The 27,542-nt window shown below is 38.1% G+C and overlaps 2 protein-coding genes across 2 annotated transcripts; one reads left to right on the top strand and one right to left on the bottom strand.

Moving 5' to 3' along the window:
• The first annotated feature begins 9,448 nt into the window (after positions 1–9,448).
• LOC129742993 (keratin-associated protein 16-1-like) lies at positions 9,449–12,955 on the top strand. Its single transcript, XM_055734936.1, is given in 7 exon segments — positions 9,449–9,749; positions 9,839–9,946; positions 10,997–11,147; positions 11,192–11,841; positions 11,952–12,065; positions 12,132–12,504; positions 12,566–12,955. Coding segments are annotated over 6 exon segments (1,422 nt in total). The 5' UTR covers positions 9,449–9,749; positions 9,839–9,892; the 3' UTR covers positions 12,646–12,955.
• A 2,377-nt stretch (positions 12,956–15,332) lies between these two features.
• Positions 15,333–18,682, bottom strand: LOC129742992 (uncharacterized protein K02A2.6-like). The gene is made up of 2 exons (XM_055734935.1): positions 18,641–18,682; positions 15,333–18,434 (listed from the first exon to the last, which is right to left on the bottom strand). The coding sequence occupies exons 1-2, from the start codon at positions 18,680–18,682 to the stop codon at positions 15,333–15,335; spliced, it is 3,144 nt and encodes a 1,047-aa protein (XP_055590910.1).
• Positions 18,683–27,542: the final 8,860 nt, after the last annotated feature.

The raw sequence follows: 27,542 nt of genomic DNA, 5'->3' as shown, positions 1-27,542 counted from the left end.
TAGGAGAATATCGTTTAGGCGAACGACCAGGTGATTTGACTTGGCTGGCTTAGATGCACGACTTTGGATGGCTTGGTTGCTATGTCCACAGATGGTAGAACCTCCCGCTGGCTCAACCTGCGGTGAGCTACACCTATGGTTGACCGGAATAACGTTCGGCTGGGAAGTTCGGGACAAAGCTGGTTGCTCGGTGTGGCGGACCAACCCATCCTTGGTGCTTCCTTGTGGAAGCTGCCCCTCAGACAGCCTGGCCTAACCTCACTTTGCTCTGGCTTTCAGCAAAGGGAATAAAATGGGCCCTAGGACAAACAGGTCTTAGAATTGCGTTTAAGGGATAACACTCGCTTTAAGCTACCTGATTTTCGCTTAATTCACAATATAGCTTTATTTTCCACTTTTAACGCACTTTATATTAGAAAACTGTGATGTGGTTGCGATGTGCACAGTTCTGCGTTCTGCAGCGGAAAGGACGTGTATCTATCGCATATCAGCCTGCTGCCCCTTATATTTTCCTTTCATACAAATCTATTTCCGTTTTTCCTTGCTCATGTCCAACCTTTACCAATAAAAAAGGCCTTTTAACCTGTTCCTTGTATGATGTTGCTGTGAGTTTGTAGTTGAAATGTGTCGTGCTTTTAAATTGACCGTTGGGAGTCCCTTGCTAGCTTGTGTGATTTTAGTATTACAATTAATTTCTTTTTATCCAAATATCTAATACATTAAATAATATTATATGAGACATTTATCGAATTAGGAATGTACAAAAAAGCAAGTCGATATTCTATTAAATATCGAATCTCAATGACTTGACTATTGCCTACATTCAGGAATTAGCTAAGCTTCAGTGGAGTGCGTTCACACCCACCTCCGCTTTTCCTGAGTGTTCTTAATGTGGTGATGTAGGGCAAGACGCTCAACCGGTAACATGCAAAACATCGATAAATTAAATCATTACACTAGAAAATAAGCAATCTACAGTACCAATGCATAAAATTTTAATAAATGGGCATAAGAAATCCTATTTCAGTGCTATCTCAGTGTGAAGAAATTCAAATCTTTGAGATCAGAAGAAAAATTCTAAATCCATGAATGTATTGTAACTTTGCTTGAAAATCTGTGAAATAATGGATTTTTCTGTGATTGCAACAACTTTTCTTCACATCGGAAAGGAATTTTTTCATGAGTTATAGAAACACAAAATCAGAACTTTGTGGTAAAAATTCGAATTGTGGAAAGACTTCACAAAAATACACACAGGCAAAAGGAATTTTTCTCAATCCATTCCAATAACGAGTCAACGTCCAACACTAAAAAGAAAAACAAACTTTCAAATGGATTTGAATGAATAAACAATAATACAATGGTCTGAAAGATTTAAGTTTTTGATTGAAAGAAAACTGAAACAAATTCTGTCTCTGTTTGCAAAATTGAACAATCCGTGTAATTTTTATGTTTTTTCAGAAAACGCCGAGAGTAGAAGAAAATTTCTATAGATTTTGAGAAAATTTTTGTAATTTTCATTTTTTGAAAGAATTTTTCGCCTTCGACATTAAACATTTTTTGATTAGTTTTTTTTTGTTCAAAAGTAGGTATTTAGAGAAAAAAATTTTTTTTTCAATAATTAAAGCCAATTTCCTAGCGTATATTAAATATTTCCGAAGAAGTTCAAATCAACTAAAAATATTATATTTTTCAGAAAATAAAAAAAGCACCTTATCCATTAAGGCTGGTGTGGTCCTCTTTACACTAGAAAATCTGTGTTTATTTTTCCTCACACTAATGATTCAAATAAACCGAACATAAATTCGTTTAATTTTTTACTGTTTCGTTTTTTTTGCGTTTTAAGTTTGTTATATAAAGATTTAATTTCAATAATTCCTCTTAACCATCAATTAAACTTTTGACATTATCAGTGTTATTTTCAGTGCGACTCGCCGAAAAGATTTCAAATTCAAATTGGCTCGCTGGTTCCAAAGTTGCTCACCCCTGCATCAAACAGTTCATTTGGATTGGAGAAAATCATGTTTTAAATTTAGGAAAGATTGAATTTTTTATGATTCTACTAAATACAATTATTTGATCTAACTTGAACTCATAGTTTTCATTTAATGAGCTTCAAAAGTTTTTTACACCACATTTTAGACCAACACTTATTTGTCAACGTTAGCAATATTTATGTATTTTTTTATCATTATTTTTGAATATTTTTCATTTGATTTTGAAGTATACTGATTGGGTGACCAATTTAAGTATTTAATCATATAGACCCAAATTTGATTGTGAGGTGAATCGATTTCTGCTGTATGATTTTCGTTACACTGAGTACAACTTACAAGTACAATACTTGAAATATAGTTATTAAATTGTATAATAAGAAATCAAATACGCCCCTCCGTCTAACTCAAGAATTTGAAATCTGCATATTTGCCCCATTTTATGTTGAAACATAGCAAGGTTTAATCTCTGAAATCGATCGTTGTATGTTTTTCGCGATTCATAATGTGATAAAAATATCACTGAATTTCAAATTTAGTTAGATTTAATAAGTACCGTAATCCGGGGTAAGGTTGTTCACTTTTTTCAATATTTTTCAATTATTGTTTCTGTCAAGGGGAATGTGGCATGCTTCATGTTTTTAAAACCAGTACTGGACTCCTATGATCGTAAAACATGGTTGCAGAAATGAAATTTATTAGACTACTTAATATTTGATTCAAAAATCGATTTCATCTTTGTTTAGAATTTGATGCTTTGGGGTAACATTGATCAGTCTCTATTTTGACGGTTTTATCAAGTTTTCTTGATCATAAAGGATACAAAACACCTTCATAATATTTACAAATGCAAGTTTATCAATTCTACCCTGCTTTTCACGTTTTCCTTAAAAACCATTTACGATCGAAAAAAGAAAAAATGATATTGCGTACATTTAGGGGCAAAAATCATAACAATTGTTTAATAGTTTTAGCTTAAAAAATACCTAATAAAAAATTTAACCTCCACAAATTCTCCTAGGTCATCCCCCTATTTCAAATTTCATTTTTTCTTCAAATTTAACCATTTTAAAGGGTTCCTATCCATTTTTCCAATACGAACGTACTGTTCGTTGACTATAAAAATAGCACTATAACTATAAAAAGAAAAAAGTTGTTCTTTCACATTCAACGACCCGTTTGCTTCTAAATGTTTTTTGGTACCATGAGGAGAGCGGGTTGTTTGCAAGCCTTGGGAAAATATGTATTTTAAAAATTTGGAATAACATTTTTACCAACAGAAAAAAAAATCAAATACAAACTAAATTTTGCCTATTTGATACTCAATTCAATGACTTTCAAACGTAGAAAAAAGTTTTAATAAATTCAAAGTATAGACTGAGTTATTGATGGTAATGTGAAAAAATTTATTGTTGGTCAAATATACCCAGTTTTACGATATTGATGTTTCTGTAAAATATATCAATTGGCAGTCCAGTTAACTTATAATTCAAGGAAAAAATGTTTTTAATAAAAAATAAACATTGAATTTTTAGTTTTTCTTATATACACTTTTTTGGCCTATGACATTAGAAGCCATGAACTTTGCTTTACTTGAAAAAAAATCTTTAAATCAGCTTAAATTTAGGTGGTATTGTAAAACTTCAAGAGCTGGAATGGTCACAATCTTTGTTCAAAACTTCCACCTTTTTTTACCACTCTGTCTTTTGACTCGATTTTCATACGCCACCGAAATTATAATACCTTCCTTTTTTACCAAATGAACACGTATATTCCAAAATTGTATAATTTAACACTATTTGTACCGGCCTTTGTAAATTTGTGAATGGCCTTTCTTTAATATATATTTTAATTACCCCAATCTTGCGATATCATACTCAAAATCCGGTGCAATGCCGAACGTAAGTGTAAGAAAAGTCTTAGAAAATGCAAATTGATAAAAATATCTAAAAACAGCTACATTTAAAATGACAGCTTTTAAAATTCTGTGTTTCGTGTTTGTTGAATCTAAAGTTGACAAAATGTCACAAATTATGTCAAATTTCCAATTCACATTTTAAAAAATTCCTACTGTGACTGGAAAAGCTATGGCGATTGATTCATTAAAAAGTACGATTTTTACACCACTTTTTTACTTTTTTTGTGGTCATGTTCTTTAAAAAAAATTTCCATATGTGCAGCATATAGCTTCTAACTTCAGCTTTTTTAGACACTAAGTGAAGTTTAGGTCGAGCTCCTAAAACTAACTTCACTTTCAAATATTACTAAATATCCGACAGTTTTTTTTTCGAGAATCAACTGATTAAAAACTCTTTTTTTCAATAGAGGCACTTGGGATCAGAGGGGTGCAAGTGATTTTTTTTTTATAAAAACTGAGATAAACTGTTTTTTGGAAATTTAAAGTATAGATTAACATTCTGTAGAAGACACAGGTCAAAATAAAAATTATTTCGATATGTTTAAGCTGTTTATAAAATAAAGTGTTAATGAAAATCCTGTTTCGTTTGGTGTCAGAAGGGTGCAAGTGCACTTGTATGCACCATTACATCTGGGGTGATCGGGGTGATCACACCCCCCCCCCACCCCCCCCCCCCCCCCCCCGAAGCGGCAAAAAACCGTTACGAAGTACTCGCAAACGCTGGATTTTATAAAAAAACTAAGAACTTTTCTTAGTAGGTGTACTTTCAGATTCTCAATTTTTTCCACTCCGTGAGGGGTTTGGTCAATAAAAGAATTTCTAATCATTAATAGATTAAAATTTAAAAAAAGTCGGTCCGTCGAACTAAAACAGCTGTAACTTGCAATTCCCTGGAGCGAATTTCACAAAATAACTTTTTTTGAGGTAGGTACTTACAGCGTTGAATTCGAATTTGCTGACCATATACGCTGCCGGCCATAAGTTTTGGATCACCCCCTCAAACAAGCTAATTTGTTTGGCCATATCTCAGTTATCTTATGACATATTGCATTTCTTTTGATCTCATTCTAAAGTCGATGAGCAAAACCTTCTTCGTATGTTATTGGCAAAATGCATATGTTAACTTAATATGACTTAAACTTGGCTTAAAGTTGGAAAATTTCCAAATAATCGCACTTTATATTTTAACCTCATCAGTTCAGGGTTGGGTAGACTGCATTAAAAATTCGAGTTGCGTTTGAATCTTTTTTTTCATTTAAAATTTTGTGCTAAAACCTTTCATAGTGCTTTAAATAGATAAAATAGCTACTTAAGTATCGATCAAAAGTTTGGGTTCACCCCTCAGTATGATGTATCGGCAAAAAGTTTGGGATCATGTGAAACACGCAATTTAATTTCGTGCGTATTTCTGTCCTTAAACAACGTCTCACTAATCTGATAAGTTATTTTTAATGCTCATGAGTTTTTTCCGCTTTTTGGATATTTAGTAAAAATGTTTTTTCAGACTAGCTTCGTTAAAACTTTAGCTATAGTCTGATCATTTTTGACCATGTTCCCCGAACACTCGGTATGTTCAATAAATACTTGCAAACTTATTTCGACCATAGCTGAGAGAGATTTTTAGCCCCTTCTACCTCTCCGTGGACAAGTGTGGATGTTTGACAACCCCTACTTCCCTTCCTCAGATGTCCACCTGAACTAATTCAATTTTTGTTGCCTACATCCAATACTACATTTCAATTTCTTGGTTTATTTTTCATTACAAGCCCCGAATTTTACAGAATGCATCTCCAAAGCCCATATTTTTTTTTTTCAAAATTAAAGATAAGATATTAAAGATACCGAAACTGACTAGACAATTTAAATTTAAAAGATACATTTAAATTTCAGAATTTTATTTAAAAATATTGATTGTATTTGCCTCGACGTAGCAAAAATGATCGATTTTGATTTATTGATAAAAAGCGATCCTTTATAATTTGGTAATTTTTCAGATTTTTCTAATTTTAATTACCTTTGGAAAAGAAATACAAATTTTAAATAAATAGGGTTAGTTGCCCTACTTTGGACCCATTAAGCGAAGGTTTTTAAATAATCAAGGTTTTTTCACGAATAGACGGGAAATTTATATCCTTCAGGAAGTTCATTTATAAGTCATGATCTTATCTGCAAGTTTCAATGAAAATTTTCAACATGGGTTCCGCCATTATTGAGAGATTTGCTAAGATATGGATGATTTAAATTTCCAACTTTGAACCTACTGTTCCTATTTTGGTACTGGACCGGTTCCTTTCATTGGACCTAGAACTAAAACTCCTATAAAAAGTTTTATTTTTCGAAAAAAATTAAACAAATTTATTGTAAATGTAAACTTAAATCAATTACTATCATAAAATAGTATTACAGCTTTTTAATATTTAAAAAACTAAAATTTCTGTTATAAATATCACAAACACTTTTATTCCCCGAAGGCTCTATCAGCAAAACGATAGCTGAAACTTGATTGTGTTTACTTACTTATAGTTTATTTGCGGAAATCTGGCAAAAATGTTGGAAATATTCAATATTGGTCCCGAATTATGCCCCAATTAAAAATTCGCAACATTGTTTATTTGTTGGTTTTGATACAAAGATTTGGTGATGTCAGGTCTAAACATGGAACATCAAAGTCGAAAGTTTCCTATATTTGGACCCTTTGCAAATTTTCCGAGTTTTCCATTGATTTTCATGAATTTTTGAATAAATGGGTAGTATGGTTCATATTCTTCACAGTGAAAGTAATTTCCCTTTAAACTTTAGCTTGGAAAGTAAAAAATCGTAATTTTTCCTTAAACACTCTAATTTCTCAATACGCGCACCACTAAATGAGCTGTCTGATTTACCACTGATGAAGAGGTACATTTTAAAAAACGTTGAAAATTTTATCAGAAAGACTTTTAATGGCAAAAAACGGTATGGCAGGGTTCAGGAAGAATAAGAATTCATTGTGTGCATAGGAATATCTTTATTTAATGCCAGCAATATGAATTATTTTCAATTTTCGGCGTTTTAGGACTAAAGTAGGCTCTAGGTCCAAAGTAGGAGCACTCACCCTATATGGAAAATAGCCATATCAAATAAAAAATGAGTTTTCTCGAAATATTTTTTTTTTTTTTTTAGTTAATCATTTATTTTTCTTTCGAAGTCTCGTTTACTGTGATATTTTACGTTATTAGCTTTATGCATTTACACATCTTTGGATCGGAAAGCGTCATACATTTTGAGCCGTTATCACAATTAAACAATTTTGACAATGACCAATAGTTTTTTTAAAAAAAAACATTCATTAGTTTTAAACTTTCAAAATTAAGGTAATTAAGAAAGAAATAGTTACGATAAAGTTGTTCTGAGACCATTAATTTTTTTTTTAATACTAAAAAATACTACTTCTGAAACTAGAGATGATGGATAAATACGGATAAAAAATCAAGTTCAGAAATTTATTTAGAAAATCATTTTTAAACATAGGCTCCAAACACTTGCCCATGTTTTAATTTTTCCCAGGTGAGATAAAACCATTCCGTCATCCCCAACTATTTTCTCGGAAACAAAGCATTCGCTCAAGTTGAACATTCGGAAGACATTTTTCTTATTTTTGACCAACACGGCTGGATTTCAGGATTCACACCAATTATATCGTCGATACTGTTTTGAGCTCATCTTCACAATAATATTTCAAAATTTTGAGTAGATATCCAGCCTAATAATTAGGGTTAAAAAACCCACTCTGAATCTGAAAGTTTGGCTATTTCTATTGCAACTGATTATGACTTTTCACTGAAGTATTGAAATAGGATTAACCTCCAAAAATCAACTCTATATTCAATATTCTTTTATTTCATTCAAACACTATACAAAAAGTTTGGAAATATTGAGAGCATGAAGAAAAAATACTACTTTTCACTTTTTTCATAAATTATTCGTTGCAAATTAGTTACAATTTCTTTGGATTCAGTTACAATAAAATTAAAAATCTAGTATGATAGCTTGAAATTCAAGAAAAAACAAATAAAAATGGAGTTCCAAACGCCTCATATCAAAGAATATGATTTTGATGATCTTATTAAGAATTAAACCTATATTTAAAAATTGAAAAATTGGAACAAGAATCAATAAAAATTCGACACCTTCGTACAATACCTTAGAAAAACAATTAAATATTCAGTTTTTAATTCAGAGCAAATATTAACGAACAATATTCTCAAATAATTGTTTTGGAATTGTTGCAAATGAGAATCATCAAAATTTTGATGAGGTTTTATAAAAGGATATCAAAATAAGTATATTGAGAAAATTTGCTTAAAGTTTTCACTATTTTTTTTTCTAATTTCAAAGTTTTCAAATTACAAACCTACAAAATACATGTTTTATTTTCAACTGTAAACCCTCACCCCCCCCCCCCCTCCCTCTCTTCCACTCTGTTTCTCAAAATAAACGTTTTTCGTCAAATATTTACGATCCATCTTATTGACTGATTTTTGAAAATTTGGAAAATCACCCCCTCCCCAAGAGCCAACTCTAGGACCGCCCCTGCTCATATCTGATTTTGTTGAATATCAAAAAAAAAGTAGTGCGCCGTTTTAACATACAAATAGCAAAAACTTTCGGTTTTCTTTCAGAATCATTAATATCCGACATCTTGAAACACACTTCATCAAAAATTGAGCTGAAAAAGTGATTCTATAATTTTGATTTAGAAAAAAATACTTTGAGCTCCGTTTTCTCGAAATCATAATTTCGGCACTTGCACCCCTCAGATCGTAAGCGCCTCAATTTTAAGTTCTCTCGGTAGAAACAACCTTTTGTGTTATGTGAAGTATTACATTTAACCAAAATTTTCATAATTATAAACTCAGAAAAGCGAGTACAAAAAATGGTTATTTTTGATATTCAAAAAAAATAAATAAACCCTTTAAATTTTCCCTATTTCTTTAACCCTCAAGGAAGGACAGTAAATTTATTGGAAATCAGATTTTTCAAACTGTTGTATAAGTTTATCTAATTAAACGATCTACGTTGAAAACTGCTGAATTTTATTTTATCTTTGAAACCATTACATCCAAGAAGCAAACCCAACTGGTCACGCGGTTCATGCTAGCAGTCTTTCCAAACCGATAGCATCAACCCTGAAAACTGTCCGGTTTGTCAATTGGATAGAAATTCGAGCAGACCCATTTGTAACGCATCAGTAAAGACGCACACCAATGTTCCTGTTCGAGCATGCATTGGAAACGAGCTTTGATATCTCAAATAGTTACTCGATTCTCCCTCTCTCGCACGTTTCATCCACGAGAGCGGCGCAAATTATTTTTCAAGCATGCTTCGCAAAAACAAAACCCACGTGCTTGCCGCCCAACCAGGGTGGCGGTTTGGGAAAATTCAAATTTCCAAAACACGGTTGGCGGCGCAAATGCATTTCCTCCCCGCCCAAAGGGGTTGCTATCGAATTATTACGGGACGCCCGTCATGGCAACGGAAAATAACAACCGCGCCTGAAAACCATCGTTCGGGGCAATGAATTTTCTTCACTTTCAATTCGAAACTCGACCAGGTCGGAAGTAGTCCAAAAAAAATTATTAAAAGTGAAGAAAAATCTCAAAAATTTCATCAAGTTTTGAAACAGTAAGAGTTTTGGCGAAACTATTTCCGGAAAAAACGTGAAAAATTTGGGAGTTTCCTGACTGATCAACTTTATTGAAGCGGAAGGAAGAAAGATTTTCCATTCGTCAAGGACTTTTGGGAGTTGAAGGCCGTCCGTTCCTTTGGATTTTGCGGACCCAGATTAAATCGATATTCAGGTAGGTCCGGAACGTTTACAGTTTGTTTTTCGGGGAAAGGGGAACTTTCGGATTGGCATTGAAGTGTTTCCCCCATCGTTTCGTTGCAGAACATTCCGGAACGTTTGTGCTAGTCGGAAGAAACCGGAAGACCGCAGAACAAAATGTGTGATCCGTGCTGTGCCCCCTGCGATCCCTGCTATCCGTGCTATCCTTGCGTAAGATGCCACTCGCATTGCTCCTCGTCCTGTCACAAATGTGACCACTCCTGTTCCCTATCCTGTTGCACCAAACATCGCTATCGTTTTTGCTACTTGTGCTTACGTCATCATCATTAGAGGGTTTTCGCATCCGTATAGTTTGAGCTGGGGAAGGGACGTTTTGGAACTCTCCTTTGGGGACCTTCCCGAAGTTTTCAAATATTGAGAAATAGTTTATAGGTTTTTTGCGAAGTGAAGTCTCCTTGAAGGGTCTTCCCCTTCCCGTTCCTGTAGCTCTGTAGTACCTTGCACTCCCGAGAATCAATCAATTTTTGTATCACCAACACCTGGAACCGGAAGGGGAGAGACCTGGATAGGGGATATTAATGTGGGGTGATAACTACTTGCAAATCGATACTATTTTCGCCTCGTTGAAATAGTGTTTGTATTTGGATCAATGTCGTTTCGAGCTTCGGGAGTGATGTGCCAAGGTAGGAGGGAAGGTCTGTTCCATGATTATTTTGGAGTGGGACCTACCGTGCCGTGCTATGGGATCATCGAAGACTCCCGGAGTGTTAAAATTGAAGATGAAGGGTGACATTTTACCGATCATCCTTGGTGGTGATTTGTTCCGTAAAATTGAATCCCTTGGGTTGAGTGTTGAATTTTATCGAGTTTATCATTTGTTGTAAAGCCCTTCAAATAGGTTGCTCTCTGAAATCGAATTTAATGTAATGCTAGAATAGTTTCGTAAGCTAGTGCAACCGAAAGGAACAAGGAAGTTTACGTTAGTATCTCACCCCTTAACTCTGGAAGAAAAAGCTCTAAACTGTGATGAAAAAGTAGATCATTCGTCGTACATCTTGAACGGAATTCAATTTCGTGATTACGATAGAAAGTTTTAAAATAGAAAGTTAAATTTGGTCATAGTTCTTGTTTGGACCTTAAAAAATTGAATTTTATTAACGCATCTATTAAGTTTCCAATGAACCAATCAACAGAACATTGCCATTACCACAAACCTTGTTCCGATAAGCTTATTTGAAACATTTGTTGTATTGTTGGCAGTCACCCCGTTCCGCTTCCTACCTTTGCTGGTGGAAACGCCCCCTGATCGTATTCGATAGCACTGACACGGTGCACTATAGCTGGAATCTACGTCGCAAGGAACCCAATATTCCGGATATCCGTTACGAAGAAATGTACTGTCGCGGAAAGCGTATCTACTAATACCGCGAAGCTAGGAAAGGGGAACGGGTAACTGCTTGTATACTTCAAAGCTTTTCATCATCCACCAAGTGCACAACTTCCTTATCCGATTCCCAAAGGGTCCCTGTCCTCCGCCATGCGTACCCGGAAGCCTCTGCGATCCCTGCGTTCCGAAAACCTACACGGCCCATGACCTGAACTGTATGCCCCAATGCCGATCGGTTTGTCCCCCGGTCATCTGCGGTCCCCGATACATCACAGTCCAGCAACCGCCAAGAGTCGTAGCCCAGCGGAAGATCATGAACTGTTGCCGCACCGTAGTGGATAAGCACGTAGTCCCGCGGAACAAAACCATCGTGGAGCCCAAAATCATCTACCAGCCTAGGACTTACGTGGAACCCTGCATCATCTACCGGAAGCGGGTGGTTCCAGATCCCAAGATCTTGTACTACAAACGCATTGTCCCGGATCCCAAGATCGTCTGTACCCCCAGGACCATTGTCGAACCCAAGGAAATTTGCACTACGATGGTTTGCCAACCGAAACCGCAGATCGTCCAGATTCCTCCGCCAACAAACTACTGCTGCGTGCCTACTTGTACCGAGTTCACTAAACCTCCTAAATGCTCCCCGTGTGATCCAACTTGCGGAACACTCAAACGATGCTAGGTGCAATAACGGCTGAGGAACTCCGAAAGAGCAGAGGTAAGTGTACAAAGGTGGTACGTTACAAAGGTGCCTCCCACCTTTGTGCTCTACCTGTGCTCCCCAATAATTTCCCTACACTAATCCGTAACACTTTTCTCCTTCCTCAGGTACCGGCCCGAACCTGCAAAAGCCGTGAACTCCGGGGAGGAATTCTCATTGCCAACTGCGAGTGCCTGAAGCGAAATGGTCTTCAGCATGATTGTCCCCGCACAGAATGTCAAGTATGATTGGCCCATTTCCCCAGTTTCCAGAACTCCCCTAAAAATAAACACTTCTCTCCTCTCCAGGGTAAACCATGCTGCCTGACCAAACCGGAAGCCACTTGTTGTCCGAGTACCTGGGCCCGCCGATTCCGGAACGTCACCATGGGCAACAAAAGCAATCCGGTGTGTCCCAAAAACTGCCGCGTTTCGACGGTGGGCAGCGGTTGTAATCCATGTGGCGTTGATTGCTGTACCCCGCCGCCTTGTGGACCTTGTGGCCCGTGCGGACCTTGTGGACCTTGCCCACCTTGTGGACCCTGCCCTCCGTGTGGTCCTTGCGGTCCCTGTGGCCCGGTTTGTGACCCAAGCTGCCCTACCGTCGGGGACCCGTGTGGCTGTATTCCTCAGGGTGACTGTGGACCAGTTGGACTTCCTACGCCGAACTGTATGCCTTGCTGTAAGTTACAACTTAAAAATAAATACACGACCTCCTCTAAAGCTTCCCTTTCTCCCAACAGATAATCCTTGCACTCCGAGTGTTCCTCCCCCTTGCGGTGATTTGTGTGCGCCGTACCCGGCCTGTGGACCCTGCTGTTAGTTCCCTAGGATAAAAAAAACCTCCCGTATCCCGTAGCAAAGCCCCCAATCATCAGCGTCATTAGTGCCAATAATGCCATACCACAACAAAACAAGGACCTGGTCGTCGTGGTCAGTCGTCGTGTATTGTAGCTGCCACCTCATGCGTAGTTTCGAGCACCCATACCAACCAAATCAGCATCTTGCGAAACAAGCCTTTGCTGATTAAAAATAACATTGTGCACTAACTTACTAAAATGGGAACACCTTTCCTAGTTTATGAACGCAAACTAACTACTATCCAATAAAGTTGTATGTAATGGACTCTCAAATTATGTTCTTTGATTTTTATCGCGCCAGAGCAATCTGAAAAAAAAAACTAATCACAATCCTTGAATCCAATCTGCTGCTCGTTGGGTTTGAACTCTCATTTTTAAAGGACTAGGAATATTTCAATATCGAAATCCTTCAAATTTCAGCTTAGAACTAAGTTTCCCAAAGCTCAAGTGATAGAGAAAAATCAAGAAGTGCCACCGTCCTTTATAATCAGCATTGCAATCAAGTTTTCTTAAGCCTTGTCCATATTACGCTAGGGAAGCATACCAAAGTGTGATAAATTCCTGAAAAAACACATTAGGCGACGACGGTTGCAGAAATGAGTTGCAGGTCTCCCGATGTGACACTGTGACTGAGCCTGTGAACTTATGTGCTTATAGGTTGCCTCTGCTAATAAACGTAAACGCTATCAGCCACTTAGAGTGACTCTAAATGCTAACAGTAGGGCTTATTCTGCGACTCGAGTAACGTGACTTACGAAATTTCAAATCGTTTTGCTCCCCATTTGTAAGGAATCGATTTGTCGGGCGTTATTCAAATAATGAATTGTGTCATCCACATTCGCTTACCCCTCATTCCTCCAATAACAACTGAAGTCAATCGTCCATTTGGGTTCATCACAACGTTTGAAAACGCAATACTTTTTCGGATCAATATAGCAGTTCCTTTGCGATCTTCGCTAATATTAACCAGAGCAAAATGACTTGACAAAAAGCTAAAATCGTCGAACACCAACTTCCTGTAGACATGCTACACAGCAAGAAAAATTCGTGTAAATTTAGATCGAAAACGATGCACGAAAACGGAACATCGATTTTGATGTAAAATTCTATCACGGTTTAATTTTTTTCAAGGATGTAATTTTTGAGGCGTGTAAATTTAGATTGAAATCAATGCACGAGATAGGATCACAAAAGCCGTCGTGTAAAAATACACAGGGATGTAAATTTTTAAATTTATTATTGTAAATATTGATATTTTTGCTAAATATTCAGGTTTTTGCTTTTGTCTTTGAATGAATACGCTCACATGTATTATTTTTAATTCACATTTATTTACAAAACTGAAAATTAAAACTCCATCACGGAAAGCGTCAAGCTGGAATTGTTGTTGCATCCGATGATTCCACGGGGATGTTTTTACAGATCAGCGTCATCAGTATCCTCGAATGGTTCCGGAACATCATGATCTTTCGGTCAGCACTTGGACACTCGAATGACAAAAGTTTCTCCGGATAATAACTGTCCGGATATCAGCCTCTGCGCAAAAATCTGACCTTTGCTGTAATGGAGAAAAAACTTGTCAGTTTCAACCGCATTCTTCATTTCACGTATACTTACAACTTAAAAAAACTCTAGAAGTGCTGCTGTAGGTAGCTACGCCTTTGATCGACCCGTTTCCGAATAATTTTTCGACTTGTTTACTTTGTGCGCAAACTAACGAAATATAAAAAGGCAGAAGTTAATGTCGTAACCTTTCCCCGTTTTTGCACTGATTTCACTTCATCAAATCAGTGCAAAAACGGGGAAAGGTTACGACAGTTAAATATTTGCATTCAATTTTAAATCAAACAGATCTAACTTTACACGGTTTGTGACATAAATTTCATTGACCGGTTGATTTTTACACGACGCAATGTAAAATTACATCAAAACAGTTTATTTCTATCCTATTTTTGAAAAAAGTATAATATTACATCAAAAGGAGTTTAAAATTACATCTTTTTGCAATTACACTCAAGAAAAAATAGATCACTCGTTTTTTAGATTCCGTGTACTTTTAGAAATTTTTTGCTGTGTACACTCAGAAATGAAAAAAATATAAAAAATATTTATATTTAATTACTTGTTAATTTTTTTGAGTGTAATTATTTAAGTTATTAAAAACTAAGCATTGAGTTATTCACCATTATTCTTGTTTTCGATCGAATGACATTCGTTCGAAAGTTAGGCAATTTCGTATTCTTGTTTTCGTTCGAACGAATGAGAACAGTTCGATCTTTCGAACATCGTTCGTACGAACAAAACATTGCATTCCCGTTTTCGATCGTGTGGGACTAGGTTCTCGTTCACGCGGAGACTCGCCCGATGTGGACTTACCTTCTCGACGGCTGCACAGCAAAAGAGGAAGGCGTATTCGCGTGAAGTGACAGATAGGTTCCCCGCAGTTGTCATTCGTTTAGCGGGCGAAACGGGCCGACGTTGCAGTGCTGCCAGATTATCTGTGGATGATACTTATGTTTCGTATAGGGATGTTCTCATAATATTGCTACTCACATCCTCCTCCCTCTCCGAAGAAAAAGAAGAAAAAAAATTGTATTTAATATAGCGTTTAATTAAACTAAACAATGGCTGAATGTTATTCACAGCACAGTCACATTTGCAAATCTTTCCTCTCGATTGTGTCCACATAATCCCGCAAGTGCGAAGGTTTCTTTCTGTCTCTTACGGGCCTCTGCAGTGGCTCGACGACTGACTCCTTCAGACATTCACTATTAGATGGCTCACTTTCCTCGTCTCTCCAGTTGTGGACTTTCTTTGTCTGTGAAACATGACGATCCATTATGTTTCCTGTTTCGTCTGTCAGGCGAAGTTTGCCGTTATCCTCACTTAAAACGGTAAATCTTTTAAGAGAGAATCTTGTGTCTCCCTTAGTTTTCTTAAGTCGTTCAACAATCACGTGATCGCCCGGTTTTATGCTACACTGCCTTGCCCCACGGCGAATATCTTCTCGCTGTTTGGCCTTCAATTTTGATTCATAATCCACTTTGTCTAACAGTTGATCATCAACGTGAATTACTCCTCTGTTCATTAAAGGTAGACCTCGTTTAACTTTTCTGCGTAGCATTACCTCTTCTGGGGATAATTTGGTAACGCGGTGTTTGGCTGCATTGTGAGATTCCACAGCCGCTTGCAGCTCGTGGTGGAAATTTGTCTTTGACACGATAGCAGCAGACATAGCTTTGTTTATAAGTTTCATATAGTTCTCGACCATACCATTCTGCTGTGGAAAAAGAGGTGTTGAATATACAGTTTGTATCCCTCTTTCTCTACAATACAACTTATATTCCGCACCGTTGAACGGTGGCCCATTGTCACTCTTAATACAATCTGGAAATCCGTCTCTACCGAATATGTCGTCAAGTACTTTCTTAGTCTGGTCGAAGTTTGTAGATTTTACTACTTTTGCTATGAGAAATCTAGATCTGTAGTCAACCACTACTAGAATGTAAATTCCTCCAAAGTGAGCGTAGGGGCCATTAAAGTCAATTCCAATAGTTTCCCAAACGTTTTTGGGTGCGGGAATACGTTTCATCGGCGTTGGTTTCTCAGGCCTACCATTGGCGGCGCATACTTTGCATCCATTTACCCAGTTCTCGGCATCCGAAGGAATACCCGGCCACCATACTCGTTCTCTGAGAATTGATTTTAGTTTGGCAGCGGATGGGTGTCCACTGTGAGCGATATTCAGCGTTTTTTCTTGGAGGCATTTAGGAATTACAACGCAGCCTCCTTTGTATAAGAGTCCATTTTTCTCGTAAAGTTCGGCCTTCACCAGATCAAACCTTCGTAGTCGTGTTGACCAAATGTCTGATTTCAGTGCTTCTAGGACGCCAGCCAATGTTTCATCACGGGAAGTTTCTTTGGAAATTTCGTCGTTCGTCAAAAATTGCGGGTTACTTGTTTCAAGCACGGCCAACTCCCAGGGGTTCGATTCCTCGCTAAATGGTTCATCAGTTCCTACGTACAACCTTGACGAAGGGTCAGCAATGTTTTCTCTACCTTTCACGAATTCAACCTCATAGCTGTAAGGACTTAATCTTAATGCCCATCCGTCGGCTCGGGTTAACGCCCTTTTCGAGTCCTCTCTCGATCGATTCAAAATAAAGCTCACCCCCTTTGCATCTGTCTTTAATGTGAAATGACGTCCTAATAGGAAATAAGAAAAATGTTCAACTGCCCATACTGCTGCTAGGGCTTCCCGCTGATGCTGAGCATATCTCTTTTCCGTTGGGGTTAATGCTTTCGATCCAAAACTTATAATTCTCCTCTCTCCTTCAGCGGATTCCTGGACCAAGACCGCTCCCAGTGCGATAGGGGACGCATCGGTATATAGTATGGTCTTGTCTACTTCACAAAAGTAGCCTAAGGCTACTGTGGACTCAACGATATTCTTTTTTATCTGTTCGAAAGCCTTACTATGTACAGGGCCCCAACTCCAAGTCTTTTCGTTTGCCACCGACCAGAGAGGGCTTGTAATATCCGCGAAATTCTTAATGTAGGCACTTACAAAGGAAGCTAGTCCTAAAAAACTGCGTAGTTCAGATGCTGATTTGGGTTCTCTGAATTTGCGAACATGGTTGATTTTCGATTCATCTATGTGAAACCCATGTTTATCTAATAGATGCCCTAAGAATGTTATGCGTTGCTTATCAAATTCGCATTTCTCCTGGTTGACCGTCAAGTTATTAGCCTTCAGTATGCCTAGAACTTGAGCTACTTTAAGTCTCAAATCTTTGATCGTATCCGCAAACACGAGGATATCGTCTATATAAATTATAATCCCTTCTAATCCTTCGAAAATGCGAGACATTTCTCTTTGAAATATCTCTGGGGCGCAGTTTACCCCGAACATCAATCGGGTAAAACGGTACATTCCGTTTTCGGAAAGGAAGGTTGTCAGGTCCCTAGATTCTTTGGCTAACTCGAGATGGTAGTAAGCACTTGTCAAATCAAGTTTGGCAAAGTACTGGGCACCGTGAAGTTTCGTTCTCATTTCGTTTATAAGAGGCAGTCGAAAATACTCTCGTTTGATGGCCTTGTTCGGCGCTCTCATATTCACTACCAATCGGAAATCCTCCTTTCCTTTTGGAATTGCCGACATGCCACTAATCCATGTGGGGGCCGTTAATACCCTCTCTATAATCCCCCGAGCCTCCATTTCGGACAACCTTTGCCTTGCAGCCTCCCGAAAGGCAGCCGGGACATTGAAATATGCATTTTTAACTGGAAGGACGCTTTCGTCAATAGTGAATTTGACTTTCACCCCTGGCATTTTCGGGAAAACAGCAGTATTGCTTTTTGATGAGCAGACATTTACGGAAAGACCAACTTTGAGAAGTTTCATCTTACTTGATGTATCTCTCCCCAACAAGGATCGATTGCCTTCCGGTATGACTAGAAATGTTGCCTTGATGACCGGTTTCTCAGCTCCAATTACTTCTATTACAGCCTCAAACGCAGTTTTTATTTTCATAGGACACTTGGTTGCGTAAGCTCTCAACTCGGGAAAATCTAATTGGTGGATTATTTTTAAAACAGCTGATCCTACATTATATTCTGATTCCAAACATTTCCAATCGTTACCCCCAATGACGTTTACATCCGCTCCAGAATCGACTAAAAACGAAATTGGTTCAGATGATCCAACACGACAATTGACAATCGCGTCGTCTACTGGCACATTTCTTATCATCTGCCGAGAAAAGATCGGAAAAGAAAGGAATGTTGTTACCAACTTAAAAGAAAAACCAACTTAAACAGACATTTTTTTTAAATTTATTTTGTCAAGTAACTTTGTTAAAAGAAACACACCGGTTCAACCGATTGATTATAAAACAAAACAGGTTTATGTTATATTAGAGGGGGGCACCAAATATATGTAGTTTGCTTATTTCATACCTGATCCTTTTCCTCCGATACCTCGCTTGTAGTTGCATCCATTCGATTAATTCTTTTCCACTGTTGGCAAGTTTCCGTGTAGTGTCCTTTCACGCCACAGTTAAAGCACTTTCTCGAGATCGCTGGGCACATTCCCCCTCTGTAACAATCGGTGTCGTTGCAGCGAGCGCACCGCTTTCTCCGACCAGCTTGATTGTTTTCCGATTCTTCAGGCTGGTTCCTGCGCTGATCCTCAAATGGCCTACCATATGGGGAATTGCCGAATCGCCTGCCCCCGGAGAAGTTTCTAGCACCTCTTCTTCCTGATCGAGCGCGAAAATTATTTGGAAATCGATTTCTGGGCACGTTGCCATTTGACAGTGGGAATCGTGTCGGTTTTGGGGATGAGGATACGGCTGAAATGGCTTCCGGCGAAGTTGGGTTATTTACCGCAAAAGCCTCCGCCCTAGTAGCAGCTTGTACCGTTGTTTTGGCATCGTGGTTGTAAAATCTAGCTTGGTTAGCAACTGCCTGATTTGACATGCCCCTTAGCAGTTGCCCTCTTATGGCTTTTTCGTCACCTCCAAAACCACAAAGGGTTCCCTTTGCTCTCAACCGAGCATGGAAGGCCACTGCCGACTCGTCGAAGCCCTGACGTAAACCAGCGAACGCGTCCTGTTCGGCAGTTACATCGACTAGAGATCTCAGGTACTGTTCTATGTCGCTCACAAAATCGGGGTAGCAACTCATGCTCCCGTAATCCGCTTTTATTTCAGCTGATGTTAAGATTCCTTGTAGCTGATCCCCCATTGAGAGCAAAAGTAGTTGTGCTCGATTCGCGCCCGTAACTCCGTTGAGGTCCGCTGACAGCTCGAAATTGATTTTAAATTTGCTCCATTCCTCCCAAAAACGGGTCGTTGGTAGATTCTGGGGGAATGGCCGCAAGTGATCCCAACGTATTCCTCTGGAGCTGCGTCCCGCTGCGTTATCAGCCGTTTCTAAACCCTTTGAGTTAACTTCCTCCTTACATCTTGGTTCCTCAGGTTTGATAGACGGTTTGACCTCCTTCTCCGATTGTTCTCGTTCCAACAACCCTTTTGCTATGTCGACAACAGCTTTCTCTAGAATAGCCAATCTAGCGCGCATCTCATCGGTATCCGAAGGGGTATGTATCTCCACATCACTCTCTATTCCCAACGCTTCGGAAGAGCTAGATGAGGACAAAACATCCGTTGCCTCGTCCTCTTCCTCGGTATGAGGACGCACGTATCTTCCCTCACTCATATTGCAATACTGAAACAAAACCTGTACAAACGCAAAAATTAATTAAGATGTTCTCGAGCTCATATGTACCCTTTCCGAAGGAAGAAAAATTATAAACTTGTTTCTTTAAGCGTTCAGCAATTCTTCTAGACTTAAATAACTCAAATTGATGGAGTTTGGCTCCTGAAAGCCTAAAGGTATGAGCCGGTTCAAATAAAGAATTTACAAAAAACTCAAATTGATACTTTTATTTTTTTTTATATTAATAAACATTGCCGGCTTGCTCGTTCCCAGATACACATTTGAAAGCTTTTCTAAGTTGTGCTTTGCTTTTGACCTCAGTGTATAGCCTAAGTGTTCCGTCACAACTTTTAGAACAAACTACAGTCATTCTCAGCATACCTGAGGATGTGGCTGAAACAGGCTTGAGTCCCGTCATATTATCCAAACGGAACATAATTTCACTAGGTCAAAGTTCCCAATATTCTTAACTGATGATTAAGCGGGCCGGATGGTCATTTCAACTGGTTAAAAATTTCTAAGGAACGGGTTGGATGTTCCGTCGCAACCATCGGAAATAAAATTCCCTTTTTTGTAGCTTTAGCCTTTAAATTTTATTCAGACAACTTTCAGACTAAAGATAGCCGGGCTGGACGTTCCATCTCAGCAGTTTATATTTTGCAGCAACAGGTTGGATGTTCTATCACAACCGCCAGGAGAATCCAAAATCACTTCAATGTAACCTAAGCTGAGCTCGAATGAAAATTCAATTGAAGATCGGGAAATTGTCTGTCCCCACCGGGAAAATTGTTCTTCCCCACCGGAAAAATATGAAAGCAAACTGGTTGGATGTTCCATCTCAACCGCCAGGAGAATCAAAAATAATCTTAATCTCCCCACATAATGTGAACAAGCTAGGTTGGATGTTCCATCACAACCTCCCAAATGAAGACGCAAATGAATTCGGAATTTCGTTCGTCCTCAAAGAAAAATATAATGGCAAACTGGTTGGATGTTCCATCTCAACCGCCAGAAAAATCAAACAATCATTTTAATTACACCAGGACATGAAGAATTCCGAAAAGTCCGAACGAAACCAAAATTGCATACAGGAAACTTGTCCATCCCCACCGGGAAAATTGTTCATCCCCACCGGGAAAATTGTTCATCCCCACCGGGAAAATTGATCATCCCCACCGGGAAAATTGTTCTTCCCCACCGGGAAAATATAAAAGCAAACTGGTTGGATGTTCCGTCTCAACCGCCAGAACAATAGGAAAATATTCTTAATCACCTTAAATAATGTGTACAAGCTAGGTTGGATGTTCCGTCACAACCTCCCGAATGAAGACGCAATTGAATTCGGAATTTCGTTCATGAACGAAAAAATATAATGGCAAACCGGTTGGATGTTCCATCTCAACCGCCATAATAATCAAAAATCATTTCAATCACCCCAGTAAATGAAGAATTACGAAAATTCCGAAGGAACCAAATTTAAATACGAGAAACTTGTCCATCCCCACCGGGAAAATTGTTCATCCCCACCGGGAAAATATGAAGGCAAACTGGTTGGACGTTCCATCTCAACCGCCAGAAGAATCGGAAAATGTTTTTAAACACCTCAAATAATGTGAACAAGCTAGGTTGGATGTTCCGTCACAACCTCAAGAATGAAAACCCTATTGGATTCGGAATTTCGTTCATCCTCCGAAAAAATAAAATGGCAAACAGGTTGGATGTTCCATCTCAACCGCCAGAAAATTACAAACATTTTATCACACTAGGATATGAAAATTGAGCCAGAACGAAACCAAAACGTAATTCGGGAAAGTTGTCCATCCCCACCGGGAAAATTGTTCGTCCCCACCGGGAAAATATGAAGGCAAACTGGTTGGACGTTCCATCTCAACCGCCAATGCAGAAAAAAAACTCTCACTTCAAACAACTTCTTTAAAACAAAATAAAATTATCTCCGTCGGATCCGTCGCAAAAAAAAATTAAAACCACTGTCTCCAGAAGTAGGTTAAGTAGAATAAATTTCTCAACATACCTTTTCCTGACGATGAAAAACAAACAGGACGCCTCACCACGTTTCCTCAGCAGCACACGACACAAACTGGTTTTTTTTTTTTTCAGATGGACACCGCAAACTAACACACTTCGGCACAAAACTAACCACTTCGAAAAGAATAAAACTAGAACTAAATAAGCCACTTAAAGTCCCCAGCGGGCGAGTCTCCCTTTTTTCGTGCAATGCTTCCAAGCATTGCAGAAAAATCTGTCAAGGTCGCCATTTTGTGGGACTAGGTTCTCGTTCACGCGGAGACTCGCCCGATGTGGACTTACCTTCTCGACGGCTGCACAGCAAAAGAGGAAGGCGTATTCGCGTGAAGTGACAGATAGGTTCCCCGCAGTTGTCATTCGTTTAGCGGGCGAAACGGGCCGACGTTGCAGTGCTGCCAGATTATCTGTGGATGATACTTATGTTTCGTATAGGGATGTTCTCATAATATTGCTACTCACAGATCGAACGTATTTTTTCTATGGACTGTCAAACGCGAGCCTGATGGTGCGAACCATGAACGTTTGAAGCAAGTATTGAAGCTTAATGCCGGTTATAGAAAACAAAATTATTTCAAAATAACTAAATTGTTGGGAGTTCAACTTTGTTGTAAATTGTTGTGATTTAAAACACAAACTGAATGGCCGGGAATTTTGCATTCTCGTTTTTATTTCGATCGTATTCCTTCTATCGACTGACGAATACGGGCAATTACAGAAAAAAGATTGTGAAGCTAGACGGTTAAGAAATATAAGTGGTTTAGAATATTTTTTTTTTTGGGAACTGAGAAAAAAACATAAGTACTTTAGATAAAGAATTTTCAAGCATATTTTTATTTCAAATTTTATTTTAAATCTTCCCTCTTCCTCTCAGCGGGTGAAATTTTGAGCAACCACCGGCGGTTTCTCAGTGGACCATCAAAAGAACAGTTTAGACCGCTTCGGTGTCGATTGTCAGTTTTTCCAATCCGGATTCGTCTCTGGAACCAGCTCTCGTGACTGCGGCTTTCAACCATTACCTTATTTTCCAATATTTATCGGCCACCCGGCATGGAACCTGTGCCTTAACAGCCGCTGCTGATAAGGATGGCAGTAAAAATTCATTGTCGGAATCAGCTTCTTTGGCTTCATCTTTCCTGACACCCTTCAGTTGACTAGGGACTTAGATGAAACCGAACAAAAACCCGCGCCGTTCCTTCTTCCGCTTTGTTGATAACGATCAATCCACGACCGTGGTCCGATCAATCAGCTTGAATGAGAAAAAACAATTGTTTACAGTAATTTTTATGAAAAGAAACGTCATTTTGACATATCAGGGTGCTTTGATTTTTCGAACTCGATCTGCTAACACCAACTCCGAACGTATCGCATTCTAACGAAAACAAGAATAGCCTTTTCGAATTCGATCGAAAGTATCTGTTCGAACGAACGACAGATACGCCGTAAACCAGAATAAGGGTGATTATTTTTTAATACATCGGAAACATTTCTCGGAAAGAAATAATTCAGTGCATAAAACTGGAGCCGAAACTTTTCGATTTGTCATCTTCTTTTTCTTTGCCTTGCGGTTCGTTTTGTTTTCTGTTTCTTTTTTTTCTTGTTTTCATTTGAAATTCACGCTACCTCATCACGTTATTTTAAGCCTCATTTGGGAGCTTCGGCATGAAATCAGCCGGAAGCAGGAAGGATCTGTTATTTATACCCCGATTCAAAAGTCTCAACTGTAACAGCTCGAATATTCCGGATTTGATCTATGCGGTCCCCCAACTCATGAAATTTATCATTTATTTATATCCCAAGTTTTTTTATGCCTAAAATTACTTGTGAAAATACCATCAATGCCCGTGACGGTAGGTAACGATAGTTTAAGTTATAAAACATCTTGTAGAAATTAACATGCTTTATTCATCCTTTAAATCTCTTGTATAGAACAAAAATAAAAAATAATTTGATCAATCTTTTATTTTTCAATTTACAGGTGGTTCACAAAAGGCAAATCAGAAGAGATAATCCGGAAGGAACATGTACATCCCAAAGAGATTCCATCGCCGCCATTTGCGTCAACTCTTATTCTACGGGGTCTGTGAAGAAATATGCCAAGATAAAAAAAGTGATTGGTTCCGAAAGATCCGGAAACCATTTTCTTCTGGCAAAGTGCCCTGCCAATGAAAACATTATTATTTGTAGAAAAGCTTGATGATCATTCATCAAAAAGTATGAAGTATGAATAAACAGGAGAGTGACAAGTATCAATTTTTTTTTATTTATTTTAAATTATAATTCTCAATACCAATAATTATTCATAAGTCCAACCGTCGGTTTAAATTTGGTTCTGATTATCACCACCAGATGTCACTGCCGTAGATATTTCTCAATATTTTAATAACCGAGATATTTCTCGGTAAGAAATATTTCAGCTATTACACCCCGAGAAATAACTCTGGGAGTGGGCACGGTAAAACGTGAAAATACATGAAAAATAATAAATTTATATTTTTTTCATTTCTGAGTGTACATCTGTGTCATTATTATTATTATTATTATTTATTTGAGACCTTTTAACCACCCGGGTTATTCGGGTCTACTAATAATAATGTCATGATTCCAAATAAAGTCTTTCAACAGATTTAACTTCAGAGTGGATCTAATAGAATCGATATTAGTTGTGGGTTACTTTCGGTAGAACATTGTATTACTAATAGAACAAATTTTTGAAGAAATTATCGCCTAGCTTTTTTACCTCTATACCTAAGTTCGGGTGAACCTCACCAGCTGTTCTCTCTCTGTCGTCCTCGGTGATTTGTGGAATGTATGTATGTGTATGTATGTATGTGTCTAACTGGCTGGCAGAGAGTTTAGTACTCTATATCACCACTACATTTTTGGCATTTGTTGTTTCCGATGAGATTTTAGGGGTGTTCCTTTATCCTTGTTTTTCGATTAGTTGTTAAACTTTAAACTTTTATTCGAGCTTTCTCCAGAAAACTGAGAATTTCTCTCAGTTTTGTTTCATCGAAGTTTTGAACCATTTCGAGGAGGTTTGTATATCGATCCCAATCATAATGATTTCTCACATGATTGAATTGAATGCACTTTAGAAGTGCATGTTCCGTGGTAAAGTGCATGTTCCGTGGCGTTACATAGATTTGTGGAATGATGTCTTCGTGCTCGGAGATTTCCGGTGATTCCCGATTCGTGCATTTTCCGGTGAGACGAGGATCCAGCTCGGTAGTTTCATTTTCAATAGAAACTGGAACATTTGATGATGATCGTGCACGCTCTTTTTTTAACTCAAAATTAAGTAGTTTTGGTTCAAAACAGCACTTCGGTGGCATCCCTCAACTTTGAGTTTGACTGGGCAATAGCAAAATTAAGTTCTAATAGGCATACTCAATACTGAGTTCGGCAGCCGAACTCGAATTTATCCTTTTTTTTCGAGGGTAGCTTATTTTCAGGGAATTAAAGGATGATTAAAATTTGTTGTACCCGGATGTTGCTGTTCCGGTACATTGCATTGCAATTACAGAGCGGTGGAAAGTGTTGACACTCCCGGTCAAAGAAAACTTCCGGATGTTACTTCCCACGGAAAGTAAACAACATCCGGAATTTTTGCGGACATTCCAAGCCGCTCACCATATGATGACAATGACGGACAGAATTTTACGCTGTCACGGTGAACATGCATTTCATTATGAATTTCCTTCATAGTCTTCCGATAATTGTTCCGGAACGACAAAATTTTGCGACGTGTTCGTTAGTTGCTGTTCCGGTTCGGACTGAACTCGCTAAGTGTTTTCCGTCCAACAAAGAGAGTTCAATTTTTAGTTCATAAGGTCGAACTCAGCTTTGATCCCTCGCCGAAGGAAAAAAAGGGATCAATTTTGAGTTCGCAGTTCGAACTCCGTTTTGATCCATCGCAAGGAGGAAAAATGGTACTTAACTTTAAGTTCATAGAATTGAACTATGTTTTAAACCCCGGTCATACTTAATTTTGAGTTAAAAAAAAAGAGCGTGTGTTTTGATTCTATCGGCTAAATACTTGTCGGGTGATGTCAATCGTCGTCTTCTCATCTGTTGTGATCGGCTTTGGAGTGTTGCTTAATGATGATTGTTTTGATGATTCCGAGATCAGCGTTTTGAACAGCAAAGTGGGTGATAAAGATTGCCCAATATACGATGGGGATTGTGCACCCGAGCTTTCACCGGTGGCTTGAGTAGAGTATATGCTGCATTTCAGGATCGTCATTTTAGATGTTCTCGGGGTCGACCGATCGACGATCGTTTTTTTTTTGGAATTCCAAGATCGGGAAGTTGGACTGATCGGGTTTGTGAATTTTTAATCAAAGCCAGTTTTGGACATTTGGACTTCATGTTGTTGTCTTCTTTGCAAAAGAAACACCTGTTTTTTTAGGCCCATATAGAAAATACGAGCCTTAAAGTGATCTATGAAGATATTTGCTGGTATGGTGTAGATGTTCACTTTAGCTTCATTGGGGAACCCTCCCAAGCAACCAAAAGTCGCCTACTTACTTAAACATGGAATTCCCAAGTTCACACTTGGCTGAAAAAAGCATTTTCGCCACTTTTAGGTCCTCATGTTACGTAAAAAGTACCTTGAAACCTTAAGTGCCTTCTGAAAGGCAAAAAAGTTGGACACGGAACTTCTAAGTGCTTTTCATGCAACTGGTCTACACCCCATGAGTTGTGGACTTTGTAAGCGATCATTAAGCTACTTGGAAGTACTTAAAAAACTTTTATGGGACTTTTAAGCGATTTGTCAAAATTTTCAGAATTTGTTGTGGATGTTTTTGTTGTTGGAGTTGTTGCTTTACAATTTATTTACTCGCTGTTGGCTGTCAATATTGATAAAATAAAAATGGAATACTCAAAGAAAATTAAAAAATCTGGCTTATTTTACTATCGACGAAGAAGGTTGGAACAAAAATGGGAAGAGGAGAATTAAACCGTTGCTGAGAACAGAGGTAGGAAAAAATATATGTTATGTTCATTTGACCACAGATGAAATTTGACTAACTTCTAATTGTAGAGGACCAATGGAATCGCAATCATCAAAATCAATCGCAAAACCTTCCTGAATGTTCTTTATTTCTTATTTACCTATTACTTAGATTTTAGACTAAAACAGTTCAAATGAATTGAACAACACTTATCTAGCAGTAAAACAAATGATTTAATGTTACCTAGCAAATAAAAAAAAAATATCTCATGTTATCATAGTATGTAAGCTGTTGTTAATACTAATAAACGTGAATATTAAAAACTTATGAAGATTCATCAGTGTTGTCATGTTGAGAAAAATCCATTCGGTCTTCTAAATATTCATATTCGTCACATGAAATATCCGTCGAATCCGAATCATCGTTCCCTTGTTTTTCTTGCACAAGCTTTGGTATTTTAGTTTTGACGTGACGAGAATCGCGACGTTGTCCGCTGTTCGACAACCTTTTGAAAGCATTTTGAGGCTTCTTCTTGAAAAACGCCGTCAGCTTAGCTTGGTTAACTGTTTCAGTTTCTGTCTGCCCAATTCTTTGGAAAATTGACAGAATTCTACGATTCGGCATCATAGCAATTTTCG

Source organism: Uranotaenia lowii, chromosome 2 (assembly GCF_029784155.1).
Source record: "Uranotaenia lowii strain MFRU-FL chromosome 2, ASM2978415v1, whole genome shotgun sequence".
Taxonomy (NCBI): Eukaryota; Metazoa; Arthropoda; class Insecta; order Diptera; family Culicidae; genus Uranotaenia; species Uranotaenia lowii.
Note: the sequence above shows the minus strand (reverse complement) of the source record. Positions and strands in the feature narration are given on the sequence as shown.

Bases quoted from the DNA above. Each gene is read 5' to 3' on its own strand.
- LOC129742992 (XM_055734935.1), bottom strand. From the start codon at position 18,682: ATGGATGCAACTACAAGCGAGGTATCGGAGGAAAAGGATCAG. The intron at 18,435-18,640 runs GTATGAAATAAG...TTTTCTCGGCAG, and splicing joins TATCGGAGGAAAAGGATCAG to ATGATAAGAAATGTGCCAGT.